This window comes from Nematostella vectensis, chromosome 8 (assembly GCF_932526225.1).
Source record: "Nematostella vectensis chromosome 8, jaNemVect1.1, whole genome shotgun sequence".
NCBI lineage: Eukaryota > Metazoa > Cnidaria > Anthozoa > Actiniaria > Edwardsiidae > Nematostella > Nematostella vectensis.
Window position 1 is genome coordinate 12,708,225 of NC_064041.1, and position 17,512 is coordinate 12,725,736.

Here is a 17,512-nt window from a genome sequence, read left to right on the forward strand (position 1 = left end):
AACCAGGATGGAAATCGACATGGCGCGCGGGTAATACCAAAGTGACCGTTAATTATCTTATGCTCTCTGTTATATGTTGAAACAGGTCCGTAACAAGCACCATGAAGAGAGAATGCGGATGTGCAAACAGATCCAGTGTTGATGACAGGCCATGTTCTTGGCGCTGTTTCAAAACCATGTTGGAAGGTGCTCTGAAGCATTTCGCCAATATTTCGCCTATATTTTTGTGAGCGAAGCGGCGCGGGAGTTTATTGATGATTTTAATGATGTTGCGAATTTCTCAATTTCTCATTCGTATCCGCTATATTAAATAAATATCATATTTTAGCGACCAAGTGCCTAATCGTGGGTTAATGTGGGCGTAAAGAGCTTAGCCTTATTGGCGCATAAATATATTAAGAAATATTGTTTAAGAAATTAAGAGCAGATTGATTAAGAAATTCAAGCGAAATAAGCAGCCAGCGGTCGAAACTTTTGTTATTAGAAAGTAATAAACTTTTTTTCATTAGGTTTTGTGTATTTTTACAAGGTATAAATATAGGTTATGTTAGTGTCCCGCTTAAACCATTTTCATTGAAACACGAAAAAATGTAATTCAAAGTTTATGAAAACAGTGCATTTAGACTTGATCGGTTTGACCAGACAATTTAATATATATTTTGTTTGTTAGAACAGGTTTATTTTTAAATCTTAATGGAAATTCGAACGACGTTCCACATTGTTTTCCAAGGCTTTTTATGAATTAATTAATTTAACATTTTAGGTATACGTGCAAGAGAAAGGGAAAAAAATGCCACTATTCACAAAGCTACTTTTCTTCATTCATTGTTATCCAAGTTAGACGGAATGATTGAGTGCTTATAGGCGCAATTATCGCAAGCAAGCAGCTGAGTGCAAATCATGACGCGAAAACATCTCACAACCGCTAACGGCCGTACCGACCACATCTAAAGCCTCTTCATGATTTTTCTTAAAATGTTTTCGAATTACAGCACTGAAAATGCGACAGTTGATTTAAACTGTCTTGGCATTCAACTGGAGTTTCAGGGCCAGACGCAGACCGAAGCCATAACCTACACTGTAATAGGCGTTCTAAACTTTGTGTCCGCCTTAATCGCCATTGCTGAGAATGCCGTTCTCCTTCTCGCGATAGGCCGAAGGCCGAGCCTTTACAAACGGCCATCGTATGTGTTGCTCGGGAGCCTTTCAGCGTCCGATTTGATGACAGGGCTAGTTGGCCAGCCGACCCTGGCGGTCTTCGCTATTAGTAGACTGACAGAAAACAAAGAGTTGTCATGTTCATGTTTGTATCTATTGATGACTGTGGTCGCTACGACTGGAATGGCAACCTTTATGACGCTGATCGCCGTTTGCCTGGATCGTTTCCTCGCTCTGAAACTCCACTTGAGGTAAGGGGTTTTCTTGTTGTTTTCTTACATGTTAAGAGGGAATATCTTTTGGAATTCTTGAGATGTGAGACAATGAACACAAAATCCTTCAAATTTTGTCTATATGCACTCCAATGTATCCTCATTAGCATGTTGTGTTTTATTTAAACTTTAATATTTTTATTCCGAAAATTGGCCAATTGTCTCCTTAACCTGCGGGGACATTTAACTTATAATTAAAAAAGATAGGATACAATACGGTGATATAACGCCAAAATATATCCGGTTTTACCTTGAGCCTGTAAAAAAAATCGTGCAACAGGATTCCAACGCACATACGCCAAAAATGTAATCCGCGAATTTTCATAAGTAAATAATATGTCTTTGTCGCTGGATTTTGTGAGTGTTTTCGGGATAGGGTTATGCTTTCTTTATCCTTAGATCACCTGCACAAGGCTAATTGATAAATTTATTATCTTTGGAAGACTCCCTGCTTTGCAAAATATCATGTGACAGGTTTTTGACCGCTGAACTCGGATCAAAACTTGTCGCGGTATAAAACGACTACGATCCAGAAGGATGGTTACTGTCGAATCCGTTGTATCGCGACCCGCGTTTTCAAAACACGATTTGTTTTGGTTTTCTGTTCCGTCAGTAAAACGATTCTGAGCCAATCAGAGTCTCGCTTTGTGCACTTCCCTGGCTATCCTCTGGACGAAAACCAGACAGTGTCGCGACAGAAAGCCAAGCAACTGCACTTGGCGAGAGATGGTAAGAATCTGATTGGCTAAGAATAATTTGACTGGCGGAACAGAAAATCCCAAAAGACAAAAACAAATCGATGTATATTTAATCGATGGATATTTCGGATAGAAACTAGATCATTCGACGATTTGTCAAATGTGGGTTTAATGTCTTAAAACAAAACTATAAATTTCAATTATAAAGCAAATGGTAGATATTATAATCGCTATTCGAATGCTATTCTCAACGAATTATTGCACTGTTCGGCAGGTACAGAGCAGTTGTTACAGTCAGACGAGTCCTTGTCCTAGTCGCATGCTTCTGGGCTCTGGCGATTTCTATCATCATGCTCCGTTTATTCGCAAGAATCAAGAACCTGTTGATGGTGGTCTTTTCGGTAAGCACTACACTTGCGCCGTGCATGATTTTGGAATTTTACAGAAAGATTTATGTTATCACCAAACACCATAAGAATCAGATTCGACAGCAGGAGAGTGTACAGATGATGGCGATACAGATAACAAACAACTTGCCTAATGACAAAGGGAATGATGACCACAACCAATGTATCGAAGGCTACGGCCCGAGCAACAAAGACAATGACCTTGGCAATGAATGCCACAACCAAGGCAATGAGAGCAATGACTCAGGTAAAGAATGCTACAACCAAGGCAATGAGAACAATGACCCAGGTAAAGAATGCCACAACCAAGGCAATGAGAGCAATGACCCAGGTAAAGAATGCCACAACCAAGGCAATGAGAGCAATGGCCCAGGTAAAGAATGCCATAACCCAGGCAATGAGAGCAATGACCCAGGTAAAGAATGCCATAATCCAGGCAATAAGAGCAATGACCCAGGTAAAGAATGCCATAACCCAGGCAATGAGAGCAATGACCCAGGTAAAGAATGCCATAATCCAGGCAATAAGAGCAATGACCCAGGTAAAAAATGCCATAACCCAGGCAATGAGAGCAATGACCCAGGTAAAGAATGCCATAACCCAGGCAATGAGAGCAATGACACAGGTAAAGAATGCCATAACCCAGGCAATGAGAGCAATGACCCAGGTAAAGAATGCCATAACCCAGGCAATGAGAGCAATGACCCAGGTAAAGAATGCCACAACCAAGGCAATGAGAACAATGACCCAGGTAAAGAATGCCATAACCCAGGCAACAAAGACAATGACCTTGGCAATGAATGCCACAACCAAGGCAATGAGAGCAATGACCCAGGTAAAGAATGCCATAACCCAGTCAACAAATACCGCAAATCAGGTGACGAACACCATGACCAAGGCATTGAAAGCCACGACCCGGGCAACATCTGCTATGACCCAGGCAACAAGAGCAACAATCGAGGCAAAGAAGGCCAGTACCCAGGTAATAAAGGCAACCCAAAAAGTAAATGCCACGAGCAAGGCAACGAGAAAAAAGACCCAGGTAATGAGGGAAATGCCCCAGAAAACAAGGGAAAAGACAGAGACAACGAGGGAAAAGACGCAGACAATGAGGGAAATGTCCGAGGCAATAAGGAAAAAGACCAAAGCAACAAGGGAAAAGACCCAGACAATGAGGGAAAAGACCCAGGCAACGAGGAAAAAGACCGAGGGAACGAGAACAAGGATGGCCAAGACCCAGAAAACAATAATGCTAAAAAGTTGGTAAGGCCAGAGGCGGTGGAAAGCAAGTTGCAGGGAAATGTCCGAGGCAATAAGGAAAAAGACCAAAGCAACAAGGGAAAAGACCCAGACAATGAGGGAAAAGACCCAGGCAACGAGGAAAAAGACCGAGGGAACGAGAACAAGGATGGCCAAGACCCAGAAAACAATAATGCTAAAAAGTTGGTAAGGCCAGAGGCGGCGGAAAGCAAGTTGCACCGAGAGTTAAACAACGAGGAAAACTATACCAGACATGTGGCAAGGTTACCAGAAAACAACAATCAATTGTCACCGCCTTTGACTCAGCTCTCTTCGCCTACAAAATCCTGGTGTGCAATGGACAATGTGCATCGGTCTTTATCATCACCAAACACTGTTAACCGTACGCCTTTTCATATACCCAAAGTTTATGTGACTGTTATAAATAACTCTGTGCATCCATCAAGTGATTCAGAGGATGAGGAACAACCACTACCCCAACTAAGTCTAAGAAAGACTTCCACAGAAGAGGGTTACAAGGGGTCAGTGGGACCAGAGGGTGGGACATTCATTGTTGCAGCAAAAAGCCTAGAACAAGAGGAAAACAAAAAGTGCAAGTGCGCGCTAAAAACGGTCTGTGAACAAGGAAATGCAGGTGAAGCTAAAGCTAGCACGCAGCAAAACATTACGCCAATTGGATCACAGCGGGCAGAGGAAAGGTCTTCGAAGGGATCATTAGCACCTCAGCATCATAAGACCATAAGAACAGTGACTAAAAGTGCGAAATTTGTCTTTCTCCTGGCAGCTGCGTATACACTGAGCTGCGTTCCGTACGGCGTTTTCTGCATGTGTTTCGTCAAATTCGGATACCGTGGCTGGGTGGTCCTACTGGGTGATGTATCCTTAACAGTTTTGTTAGGCGTCGGGGCTCTGAATCCAATACTTTACTGCTGGAGGCTTACCGAGATAAGAAGCGCTACGAAAGAAGAGCTAAGGGGAATTAGGGAACGATTACGCATGCTACGTAGCAATAGTGGAGTATAAGTCATGGGCTTCAGGTTCAGGTAGAAATCTTTGTAATCGTAGTACTGACTTTTTCGAATAACGGCACGGCACATTTCATTCTTGTTTGACTTGATGCCGGTTTTAAAAATTTAGTTGGGTAAAAAAAAGACATCAGTTTTATGAAACTGAGAACAAGAACTGTATTGGAAGGAGGGACTTAGTGAAAAAGAAAAAGTGTGAGACTTATTTGAGAATGTGCGTGGACGTCTATTAGAATAAAAATGGTTGTAGCATTTACTGAAATAAAAATAGTATCATTACCTATAATAAAAATGGTAGCTTTTACTGGAATAAAAATGGTAGCACTGACTGGAATAAAAACGGTAGCACTTACTGGAATACAAATGGTAACACTTACTGGAATAAAAATGGTAGCATTTACTGGTATGAAAATGGAACCATTTAATAACAGTAAATGTTTGCCTTTTTTTTTACTATGAACATAAGTTTCCTGCTTTTTTACTTAGTTTCTCGACTTACCGCAAAGGTTTTCCTTGACACATCACACCGTCCACGTAAACTGGTAAAACAAGTTCCACAGAGCCTGTACATACAAGATACAGTATTAGTGCGTGAGCATAAAAAACAATGTTGAGAACAAGTAAAAACTCCTCCCCTTTTGGTTTGCTTAAGATTCAGTGAAAACCCGTTAATAAGGGCACAAGGTGAGAACTTCCCCTTTTTGATTTATACAGGATCTAGTGGAACTCCGTTAATAAGGGCACAAGGCGAGAACGTCTTTCCCTTTTGTTTTGCACAGGTTCTAGTGAACTCCGTTAACAAGGGCACAAGGTGAAAACTCCTCCTCTTTTTTATTTATACAGGATCTAGTGGAACTCCGTTAACAAGGGCGCAAAGAGAGAACTCCTTTCCCCTTTGTTTTGCACAGGATCTAGTGGAACTCCGTTAATACGGGCACAAGGTGAGAACTCCTTTCCCTTTTGTTTTGCACAGGATTTGCTCGAACCCCGTTTACAAGAAACCTTTATAACGAGACATGGTGTCCCAAGAACGGGTTCCTCAACCCAAAGCAAAAATTCAACAAATCCTTGTCCAAATGACATAGTTTGATAGAAACAATCGAAAACGCAAAGCCATTCCGAAACACGCACATTTTTGTAGAGTTTCCATAATAGCTTGTAGCAACGGAGATCGCTCCTGAAAAAAAAAAAACAAAAGCAGAATTTGATATTAGGTTGATTTAGATCCACGATCCACGACGCCGGCAAGAGGACGCCGCCTCGCGCACGTTCGATTGCACGCGCACGCTAATTTTTGCCGGCGTCCCGTCCTGAAGAGGACGTGAAAAAGCATGAAATGCCGTCCCGAACAGGACGCGACGCCGGCAAGAAAAGCGTAACGCGCAATCGAACATGCGCGAGGCGGCGTCTTCTTGCCGGCGTCGTGGATCTAAATCACCCTATTAAGGACCCCGTGGCGCGTCGAGGTAGTTTTGGCTAAACGGCTTCTACTAAGTTTTATATTGAAGACTTATTTTCGGCGCGATTTTTTTTCGATTTTATGAATACATCTATGCTTTATTACATTCAGCCAGATTCACTCTTCTTGGAAATAAAATTATTTTTCCTCATGCAAGTTTGGAAGCAATATTTTTATATTAAAATAAAAATCTGGAAATCTGCGCGATGAGTTTTTTTTTCTAAATTCACAGTAACACCTAACAATACTCCAGCTTGAAGCACACAAATTGTTGGCATAAAACTGACCTGTCAAAGCGATTGGTGAATATTTATTTTACGCCCAAATTGTCCTCGCAATCTATTAAAAAAAGAAATACACTCTTGCCTGAAAAGATGCATCCCCGAGTTTCCGCCCCCTGCTAAGTCAAAACCCTAAGGCTACTGGCCCTAAGGGGCAAGAGGACCAGTGTTGCACAAGAATAAATCCAGATAGTCAATTCGAAATATAATTTGAATACTAATGGATTTATTCCTTTTCGGCATTTGAGCGCGAGCCGCGCACTTTTAAAGTATTACCCGACGCTATGGCTAAAATAGGCCTTGCTTAAAGTTGCATGTCGAACCTGCGTTTATGAGAAATTGGAATCAAAAGTTGAGTATCTGAACGCTCTTCAAACACAGCCCACGCCAGCGTCATACATGGAAATCGACAAGCTGCCTTGTTTGTTTCATGGGGTTGGATCTTTGTAGGAAAGAGTGCATTTACAAAAGTTAATAAAAGACAGATAAATCTCCAAATGGTTACCTCTAGATTATCTGTCATTGACATCCACCTCGAGACAACTTCAACTATAAACAACACAGAGGGTTTTTTAGCAAATATGCTACGGACGACAAGTAAAAATATACAAACTACTATAAAAAATGTTTTGTTTAACCTTTCTCGGTTGATAACGCATTCGCTACGTGGAGCAAGACTTGGCAGAAACCGAATGGTTCGAGCTTGTTCCTGTGAACTAAACCACAAACATTTTCCCCATTGTTATTTTGCTAGATCAAGTTTATAGCGATATTATTTAAGACAGGTAATATCAAATAATTGTCAACCTGTATCAGGTAAACGTAAGGCATTTGAAAAATTATAAAACTTTCACGCTTAAACCTTCATTTATACAGTAATAGAAGCAAATAAACATAACATCGATCAACAAAGTCAATCAATGTTTTCCCTCCAATAGAGGTTAAAGTATCCCGTAATCAGAGAGCCTCATCTGAGAAAGTACGAAGGTTCATCATTCAATGGTAGTGTACCTTCTTCCAAACTTGTTGCAAGCTTGGCAAATGTCTTGTTGTTGATAAGGACTTTAACAAGAGGCTCGACCTGTTTCAAACAGTGGAATTGTTTGAGCAAAAATCGTACGAAGTTATTATATTAATATTTTTTAGTAACAGGATGTAAAAGAAATAAGAATTCAGAACTTACAACTATCTTCACAGAAGACATGATTTCTCGAAGGTCTGAAGAAGGTACTTTGTGTGTATTATCGCTATTGAAAAAAATATAAATTTAATTGACTGTTATTAAGGGTACTTAGTCGAAGATAATTCTAGGGACGACGAACCGCAACAGGAAGTTGTGGGTTTTGGTAAAAAAAAAAAGCTTGCGCATTTTATTAGGCTTCTAGTTTCCGGTTGATGGGGCAGGTACATGTAAACCCAGTGGAGTGAGCAGTCACATGTCAGCCTGGTTGATGGAGAAGGCACAAGTAAGCCTGGTTAATGGAGCAGGTAAATGTACTCTAAACCCGGTTAAGTGAGCAGCACAAGCCTGGTTGAGGGAGATGACACATGTAAGCCCAGTTGATGGAGAAGACACATGTAAGCCTGGTTAAAGGAGCAGACACATGTAAGCCCAGTTGATGGAGAAGACACATGTAAGCCTGGTTAAAGGAGCAGACACATGTAAGCCTGGTTGATGGAGCAGGTAGATGTTCTTTAAACCCGGTTGATGGAGAAGACACACGTAAGCCCGGTTAATAGAGCACACATATGTAAGCCTGGTTGAGGGAGAAGACACATGTAAGCCCGGTTAATGGAGCAGACACAAGTAAGCCTGGTTGAGGGAGAAGACACAAGTAAGCCCAATTGATGGAGCAGGTAAATGTACTCTAAACCCGGTTGATGGAGCAGACACATGTAAGCCCGGTTGATGGAGCAGACACATGTAAGCCTGATTGAGGGAGAAGACACATGTAAGTCCGGTTGATGGAGCAGGTAAATGTACTCTAAACCCGGTTGATGGAGCAGACACATGTAAGCCTGGTTGAGGGAGAAGACACATGTAAGCCCGGTTGATGGAGCAGGTACATGTACTCTAAACCGGTTGATGGAGCAGACACATGTTAACCCAGTTTATGGAGAAGACTTATGTAAGCCTGGTTGTTGGGGCAGACACATGAAAGCCCGGTTAAGGAAGCAGACACATGTAAGCCCGGTTAATGGAGCTGGATACATGTAAGCCCGGTTAATGGAGCTGGATACATGTAAGCCCGGTTAATGGAGCTGGATACATGTAAGCCCGGTTAATGGAGCTGGATACATGTAAGCCCGGTTAATGGAGCTGGATACATGTAAGCCCGGTTGACGGAGCAGACATATATATTGAGTTAGTTAGGAGAAGATCGAAAGTTTCGAAACTAGCTCTTCGAATCAAGCTGGAGAATTCATAAAAGTACTAACCAAGCAACGGCAAGCAATCATCTTATCCAATCAATTTGATGCGTTTTTAATGTATGTCATGTCTTACCTTTGTACTGGCGTTTGCAAAAATATGTAAAAGGTAAAAATCTCGAAGGTATATTATGGCAATGGACCAGAATGCCTGCAAATCGCATTCATTTTACTACCGCAGGGCAAGCGGCTCTTTTCAGTGATTGCACAATGTTTCTTTGTCATGTCGTGAGTAACTAGGTGAGTTACAGTACTTACCTACAATCTTCAACAAAAGTAAGTGGGACACTTCCCATACGAACAACCGCCAACCCTCTCCCCCCGATTAATATTGGTTAGAGGCGATTTTTCAGCTCAAAACACAAGCAGTAGCAAGGTGATCATTTGCCCTCCAACATTGAGGAAGGGGGAGGGAAAGTGTCCCATTAGTTTTGTAACAGATTGTCTCAGAAGTGGAATGATTGGAATTTGTCACGCTTATCATCGATTTCTTAAAATGTATGCTCTTTATTGGCATACCCTAATGAAAGTTTTTCAATCTATTAATTATTCGAGCTTGAAGTAAACATGTTGACGTCCCCAGAAAATACTTTTGGGATATCTGTACGCAATTTGGAATATTTCATTCAATTAATTTGAATATGAAGGTGCGCTGAGATATTTTCAGACTATAATTTTGTAAAATATAAAATTCATTTGATGTTGCCAAAGAGACTGTCTATATATCGTGCCGATTGTCTCCATTTGCAAAAGCAGCCATCCTCGGAGTATTTAGCCGAAAAACACCGCTTTTATGGCCAATTTAGGTAATAAATACAGGCATAGAGACTATAAAGATCATCGCCTAATAAGTATTTCCCAATTAAACAATAAATAACAAATCGACTAAAGAAAGCGATAAATAGGCGGTTTATCTGTTGTAGAAAACATGAGAGCCTCGTCTCATTTCATTTTCAATGAACATCACAACAAGTGTTTATATATTTAGCATGGCGGTGCAAAATAGCGGGTGTGGACCGTGTACCGGTCTACCATTTTTAGAAAAATATTATTTCCACTCATGGTAGCCGGATTTCTTCAATCATTCGTCTATTCTATTACCATCACAAAGCTATTTAGGTATATGAAGCTTACAAATGATTTGAAATATATAATAGGGCTTTTTTGAACGGTCAACCGTGGTAGACCGTTTATATAAAAATGAACTTTCTTTTTATCTTAGTAAAACGACAGTCAACCATCTACCATGAGCTCTCTCTCCAAAATGCAAACCCTCATTCAAACAAAACTAGTGTCAATTTATGAGCTTGAATCTCAAGTTGTTACTGTATTCTTTTAGAGTTCGAATTTCTTTCGTAAGGCATTTCTTAAACAATTTTAAAATGGTTAGCCGTTGGTGTTAATCGTTGAGCCACGTAAGCAAGAACAGAAGACGTAGTCTGTAGCCGTCGATTTTAGCGAATGCTCCACAGAAAAAGCATTGCATACACTTTGCTTGAACTCTTCAAGCATAACTGTGTGTCAAAGTGTCAGATATTTAGCAAAACTATTGTAAAACAGATGAATTTATTGAATTGACCTTCTCCCCGAGACAAGCTTGCGTGACTAAATTTGTAGTGAAAATCTCTCACGTAATAAATTCTTCATAGGCGGTATTTCTTATATGAAGAAACAGATGAGATTGTTTACAATGAAAAATAGTCGTCTCTGAAGCTTCTGTCCATTTTTACGCGCGATCCTGGCACGATAATTGTATGTGTTTGATTTTGACGTTCGCATAGTTGTATCGTCGTTGCGTTATCAAAGATAGTGTTTCCTGTTCCAGGACCTGTCTGTCACTTGCTCAGACAATCTTCAACAAAAGTAAGTGGGACACTTCCCATACGAACAACCGCCAACCCTCTCCCCCCGATTAATATTGGTTAGAGGCGATTTTTCAGCTCAAAACACAAGCAGTAGCAAGGTGATCATTTGCTCTCCAACATTGAGGAAGGGGGAGGGAAAGTGTCCCATTAGTTTTGTAACAGATTGTAGGTAAGCAAACAAGTGAGAGTTTTGAGAGATAAAAATTACCTTTCAAGAGTTACAAGCAGGTACAACACATCAGGAAGGCATCCATCAATGAAGTCAAAGTATTCCTGAATAAAAGGATGGTTCCATTATAATTGGCAAAAAAAGCTTCCGTAGATGGTGTCTGCTTTTTTATTTTTCCGTTTTATAGATTTTACAAATTACCTTGACAAGGTTCATAAGGTTTCCAATAAGGAATCGTAGGACTTTGATCTTCTTAGACATGATTTTATCCTTTCCACCTGAAGCAGACTACATAAGGAACTTACAGTTAAACAACCTATACACAAAAGATCTGAGATGGACTTGATAATCCAGATGGGATCATCCTCGGGGACCCAGGGCGTCGCGGAGATCGGGCACACAGGGAGCGCACGAGAAAGAGAGGACTTTCTCGTTTTTTTCTGTGTGCCCGATCTCCGCTACGCTCTGGGTCCCCGAGGATGGATGGGATAGGTGATTATAGATATAGATAATAGGGTTCCTTTTTGGGTGCATGCCCTTTCTCTGTTGCTGCATTTTTTTTTAACAAAACGTCCAGAAAATATAGATGGAGTCCCATAGTGGACATAAAACATGATTTTTCCTGCTTAGGGAAGTAATTTGTGCACATTTTATCATAAAATACTGCCTTTGAAGATACTAAAGCAATTTCTGTCTGTGTGAGTATTTAAGCCCAATGTATCAGGGTAGAATTTACCCTCTACTCTGTCATTCAGCCAAACACCTCTTTCTATGTAACATTTGCCCCAGGATAAGATCTAGACCATTCTTACCTGCAGGGATACAAGTTGATGGCAGCTATTTAGTTCAGCTTCCAACGCTACACAAAGCTCTCTTACAATTTTATCTATGTCGATATGGTTCTTTAGTAACTCCATGTGCTTGATAACCAGCCTGTTTGGTAAGAAAATAAGAAGATTGAATACACAATCTCTTGAATGCAGGGATAGGGGGCATCAGTTAATGCAAACACAAGGGGATGAGTAGAATTGGTGGTTAGCCAACCCCAATTTTGATTAATTCCTTGTACATTCTTTGCAATATTCACACCTTTTCATGTTCATTTTGTTATTTGCCTAACACACATCTACTAGAGTCTGAGTCGGCTAGTGTGATGGGATGAGTTAGCTGGAATCTTGAGGTCCTGGCCCTGTCTGTGAAAGCTATTGTTATCTTACCTGGTCAGGATCTTCCAAGTATTGACTAGGATGTTAGTGTCTATACTTCTGACGCCACAGATCTGTAGCAACAGGAGACACACTAGAGAGGAAAAATTTGAAAAAAAGGAATATTTTTTTAATGGAAGTTATATGCGGTTAAACAGTAAAGCATTACAATAATTGTGATAATTCTTTTGCTAGAACATTCCTTTGGAGTAATTTTTGTACGTTCGTGTCCACTACGGTTGAAAACCATTTAAGCGTTCAAGAATATACCCATTTCTGTAAGCAATGAGCATATCAATCACATTTTACTAGAATATCAAAAGAAAGTAGTATTTATGGAACATAACAATAGTTTTCTTGAATTGGAAATTGTGTAAGTAACTAAATTTAGAGGCTAGCAAAGGGAATAAGAACAATAACAATAACATTTTTTAATGGGCAAAAATATATAGCTAAATCTTCAACACCGCTCAAAAATCAGATTATCCACTTTTTAAGACCCAATTGATTTAAATCATATAAAATACCTTCTGTTAGATCCATAATTTCACTTTCTTCTGAACTTGGGTTTAACTGTATTTTGTCAACAAGCTCCATCAAAGCCTTTAAATAAAATATTCAGTATTTTTATAGCAATAGTATACCATTATGATCAAATAATACGCTTCACATGTGACAGACTTTACTCAAAATAATTATAAAAGATACAGCACAGAGGTTGCTCCATGCAGTTTACAAACATGAGTTGATGTGTAAGCATTAGGTACATTAAGCAATTACTACAGCAGGCCAGCTTCCCCAGGGGACAAGGGATTCACAGTCCTTATGTAAAAACCAACTCATTTACCTCATATTGTTGTATCTCATACTGAAATTGTTCATTAGTATTTATTTTACATACCTTCTGCAGCTGATAAGCTTTTTTGAATATAGCAGAAAGCTCTTCAGAGAAACGTTGGAGAAATGTTCCATACAGTACTTCACTTTGCTTTCATACGAAAACAAAAATTACCATTGTTAGAAATGGCTCAAATTAAAAAAAAGTCCTAGTGTTCAATTTAAATAGGCCTAACAGGTAGAGAATACAATGGAAAATGAATAAATCTTTCTGTTAAGCCCTTCCCATGTGAATTACTATAAACATTTTTTTTTTGCTTGTTTTACATAATGTATGATGCTAAACATCTGGGAACAGCCAAACCAAATCTCAAAAACTCCATTTTACTGATGTAAATCTGGTACTGTATAACTCACCTGGCAGTGTTCATAAGCATACTTCGCAACCTTCAGGACAGATGGTGACAAAGAGTGCATGTCTGTGATTGACAACTCGGCAGTAAATGTGCTAACATGAACAACGCACATCTCAAGCCACTCAATACAGACTTTTGCAGCCTGCAAAAGACCATATACAATATATTGTCATAATTACAAGTTTGTGTTGGACAACTCATAATCGGTAAAGACAATACAGTCAAGCATTATTCTGGAAAGTTGTTGTCAATAAACTACCTGTAAGATTGCTTGTATTTCCAATAAAACTGATTCCTTATCCTCGCAAGTCTCTAGCGTTGATAGTAGACTTGATACACTATGCAAGTAATCCACAATGCTATCAAACACCTGGAGTAGAAAAAGAAAAGGGGATGTTATTGTTATGGCAGGTAAACAAGCTAGGCACAGTAACATGCTCATTGCATAAAGAATCTCCAGACTGACCTGTGGAACAACCTTTGCCAGGTAATGAGCCTCTAAGTCAGCCAAGCCAAGTTGAGGCAGTAAGTGGTTGCTTAATATTTGCAGTAATTCTATCAATGGAATTATAATTATACATCATTAAAGATAATATAAAAAGGGAATCAAAGGAGTACATGGATGACTGCAACATTTGCAGCATTTCACTTCGGTAACCTCGGTAAAAAACTGCAGTAACCGCGGTCACACCTCTGTGGTCGGACGCTCTAACCTCAGCAAAAATGTGCGGTAATTAGCCGTGTTTTCAACCGCGGTACTAATACCCCGGTTTTACCCCGGTTAGGATGTACCCCAACGCAACTACGAAAAGTACACACGATCCCCGTGACATTGCTCTATAATTGATATTCACTTAGTCTTACTTATGGAAAACATAGTTTAGATAAGAACGACTTTCTTATTGACATGCAAGCAATTGCTAATCTCAAAGGTTCTCTGTGAGCGTTTTTATAAGTTCTCTCTGGAAGGATAAATTGTTTGTCGATCTGAGAAAAGAGGAATACTCGGACAACTAGCTCAGCGAGCAAGTTGAGTACTTCAGTTTCTCTGAATAAAAATAGGTTATCTTTTGTATCGGTTAATTCGCGGACAACATGGGAGAAGAAGCGCAGTAGCTTCACACTTTTTGATGAATTATAAGACCAGATTTATGCATGAAGTTTTTATCGCTTCTACTTTAGCATACTGTATGACTCTAAACTTCCTTCCCATGGGAATTACAATTTCAAGCAAGTGGTGACTAATATTTTCAGAAAGGAAGTTCGATCTCTAAAACTTTTGGGAAGCTATAAGTTGGAAAAAAACGTCAGTGGTGTTATTTCTTTTAGATTGCTGTTTCTTTGAAATATTACAAAGATTATAGAAATGTTATTTCGGGAAGACAGTTTTCGGGAGAAGGAATTGTTTGATCTCTAAATATATGCTTAACACTTGAATGTGTGAAAAGTCGGATAACTTATCCTTACTAGAATCCATTTGTTTTTGTAAAGATAAGAAATAAAGTTTCGAAAGGCTATTTTTGGGAAGGAATGTTCGATTGCTAAAACTAATTGCTAAATAAGTGAATGTGTGAAAAGTCTGACACTTGTCTTCGCGGGGATTCATTTGTTGATGTTACATGTAAGATTGTAGATAAGTTCGGAAAGCTTATTTTCGTGAAGGAATGTTCGAATGCCAAAAATAATCGCTAAATACGTGAATGTGTGAAATTCTGAACAAAACTATCTTGGAGTCTATTTCTACATTCTATTTCTATATATATGTAAGGAAGCAAGGAAATTACAGTAGGCCTTTAGGGGCAAGGTCGGTAACTACTGTAGGGCCCCCCCCCCAAAGCATGTCATTTCCATTTGAAGGATCGTTAGATATTAAATGTCTTCCGTGTAATTTGTATAACTGTGCATCCCCCCCTCCCCCCTCCCCCAGTATAACCAGCCTACACACCTGGAGTAATTTTTACGAATAAGATAATTTTTATTCAAGAGATTCTTGTAATCTCAGTTTTTCAACTGAGATTGCCACAGCCAAGCAAAGGCCTTTTTTTGGATCCCTAGAATAATATCATATACTTATCATAATATGATAAGTACAACTGAAATTTTGAAACTAGGTATACCCTAATTTGTTTGAATAAGTGGTTATTTTTAATTGGTGAGGCATTTAAACAGGGGAGACAGTATTTAAAAACAGTTTTATTCAGGTGAGGCACATATTTGGGGAAGGCACTTATTCATATATCTCTAAAGGCGAGGTTACACGAGGCAATTTTCATCTGCAACTGGCAACGCAATGATGGCAAATAAAAATTATTGCCAGTTGCAGAGGGATGTCACACGCTCGCAATATTTTTTCGCAATGCAACACATCTGCTGTAAATTCTATATGTCAGCAGCTCTTCGCTAAAATACGGCCAGAAAACAGTAACTCTGATTGGTTCATTTCGCAAAACCATTGCATTGGCAGTTGTAAAACCATGTCACACGCAGCAACTTGTCTTAAAATGTTGCGAAAAGTAGAAACCAGCTCTACTTTTCGCAATATTTTTTCGCAGGAATTTGCTGCATTGCCATTTGCCAATTTGGATGTTACATGAGGCAATTTTGTCCACCACGATCATTGCGTTGCCAGTTGCAGTTGAAAATTGCCTTGTGTAACATGGCTTTTAGGTGAGGTGCTTATTTGGGGGAGGTTTTTATTCAAGCTTAGAGGAGCTACATTGCAGCAGTGGTAAATTTGTGAGTTTACTTTTGTCTGGAAGAGATTTGTTTCTTACCAAGTTTTTCATTGGAGTTACTTGCTGTAGTGTACTTTTCCTGATAAAAATTTAAGGATGAAATATGCTTTGTATTGTATTTGTTTTGTTTCTCATCATCAAATACAAATCGAGAAAGCAAAACAGACATCTCATACGAAATATCACATAGAGAGTTGTTTTTCTTTAAGAAGATTGAGAACAGATGACAGAGTCCCAAAAAGACTATACATGTATGAGAAAAATAATACATGATTTTGGGAGGGGGATAATAATAATAATAATAATCGTTTATTCATACTTTTGTAGCATAAGCTAAATTACAGTATGTCGGCCGATGCACACTACACTTAACAATGTATAAATAAATACTGGAATAACTACTGGAAACGAATTGTGATAAAGTTATTATACCTTTCAGTTACACCAACTGATTTATCCAAACGGCTGCAACCCCCCCTTAGCGAATAACCATGGGCGACCTCAGTCCCAGATTGTATTATATATTTTATAGGCTCAGTGCATCTTGCTTTAGCCATGAATCGACGGCACAGTTCTGCTCTGCGGACTGTAAGTGAGTCCATTTTTGCTACTTTGAGCCCTGATTCATAGCTAAGGCAAGGGTAGATTATTCGAATAGCTTTTCGTTGTACTGTTTCGATAAGCTCTGCAAGGTACTCAGGAAGGGAGGCCCAGACAGGAGCAGCGTACTCAAGGACTGACCGAATTAACGAGCAATAGATAAGAACCATATCTGACTGCTGGACACCTGCCTTCCTGAGTACCCTGAGGGCATAGAGGCGCTTGCTAGCCTTCTTAACAATGTGGTCAACGTGAACATTCCATGACAGATCTGCTGATATATGTACACCTAATAGCTTGTAATGTTCAACTTTCTCAACAACTGCGCTCCCTAGGATTAATCTTTGGGGGACAGAAGGTTGGTACTTTAAGAAATTAATTTGAAGCTCTTTGCATTTCTTGGGGTTCAGACGCATTCCCCTTGATGACGCATATTCCTTGATATCATTAACAATAAATTGTATGTAACTGGGAGAGCATCTTGGAACAATTTCAAATACGGTGGTATCGTCAACATATTTAACTCTATTAGGCCACCTTGCAAGCATACGGTTGACTAAGATTGCAAACAAAAGCGGAGCCGATTTCGTGCCCTGGGGAATACCCCCATTGGAAACAACTACAGATGACAATGCATTGCCTACTCTTACACGTTGAGGTCTATTTGAGAGAAAACAGCAGATCCACCTTATAAT

General features: G+C 39.6%; 1 protein-coding gene across 1 annotated transcript in view; it reads right to left on the reverse strand.

Moving 5' to 3' along the window:
• Positions 1 to 17,512, reverse strand: part of LOC5505912 (uncharacterized protein C1orf112) — a 32,897-nt gene that overhangs the window by 11,977 nt on the left and 3,408 nt on the right. Inside the window, exons 2-17 of the mRNA XM_048731148.1 lie at positions 16,257 to 16,296; positions 13,949 to 14,037; positions 13,742 to 13,852; positions 13,484 to 13,624; positions 13,131 to 13,217; positions 12,757 to 12,832; positions 12,242 to 12,323; positions 11,837 to 11,957; positions 11,226 to 11,312; positions 11,064 to 11,128; positions 7,744 to 7,807; positions 7,572 to 7,641; positions 7,199 to 7,276; positions 7,066 to 7,109; positions 5,952 to 5,997; positions 5,320 to 5,383 (exon numbers count right to left, since the gene is read on the reverse strand). Coding sequence (XP_048587105.1) covers positions 5,320 to 5,383; positions 5,952 to 5,997; positions 7,066 to 7,109; positions 7,199 to 7,276; positions 7,572 to 7,641; positions 7,744 to 7,807; positions 11,064 to 11,128; positions 11,226 to 11,312; positions 11,837 to 11,957; positions 12,242 to 12,323; positions 12,757 to 12,832; positions 13,131 to 13,217; positions 13,484 to 13,624; positions 13,742 to 13,852; positions 13,949 to 14,037; positions 16,257 to 16,296 — 1,265 coding nt within the window. The remainder of the gene's footprint in view (positions 1 to 5,319; positions 5,384 to 5,951; positions 5,998 to 7,065; positions 7,110 to 7,198; positions 7,277 to 7,571; positions 7,642 to 7,743; positions 7,808 to 11,063; positions 11,129 to 11,225; positions 11,313 to 11,836; positions 11,958 to 12,241; positions 12,324 to 12,756; positions 12,833 to 13,130; positions 13,218 to 13,483; positions 13,625 to 13,741; positions 13,853 to 13,948; positions 14,038 to 16,256; positions 16,297 to 17,512) is intronic.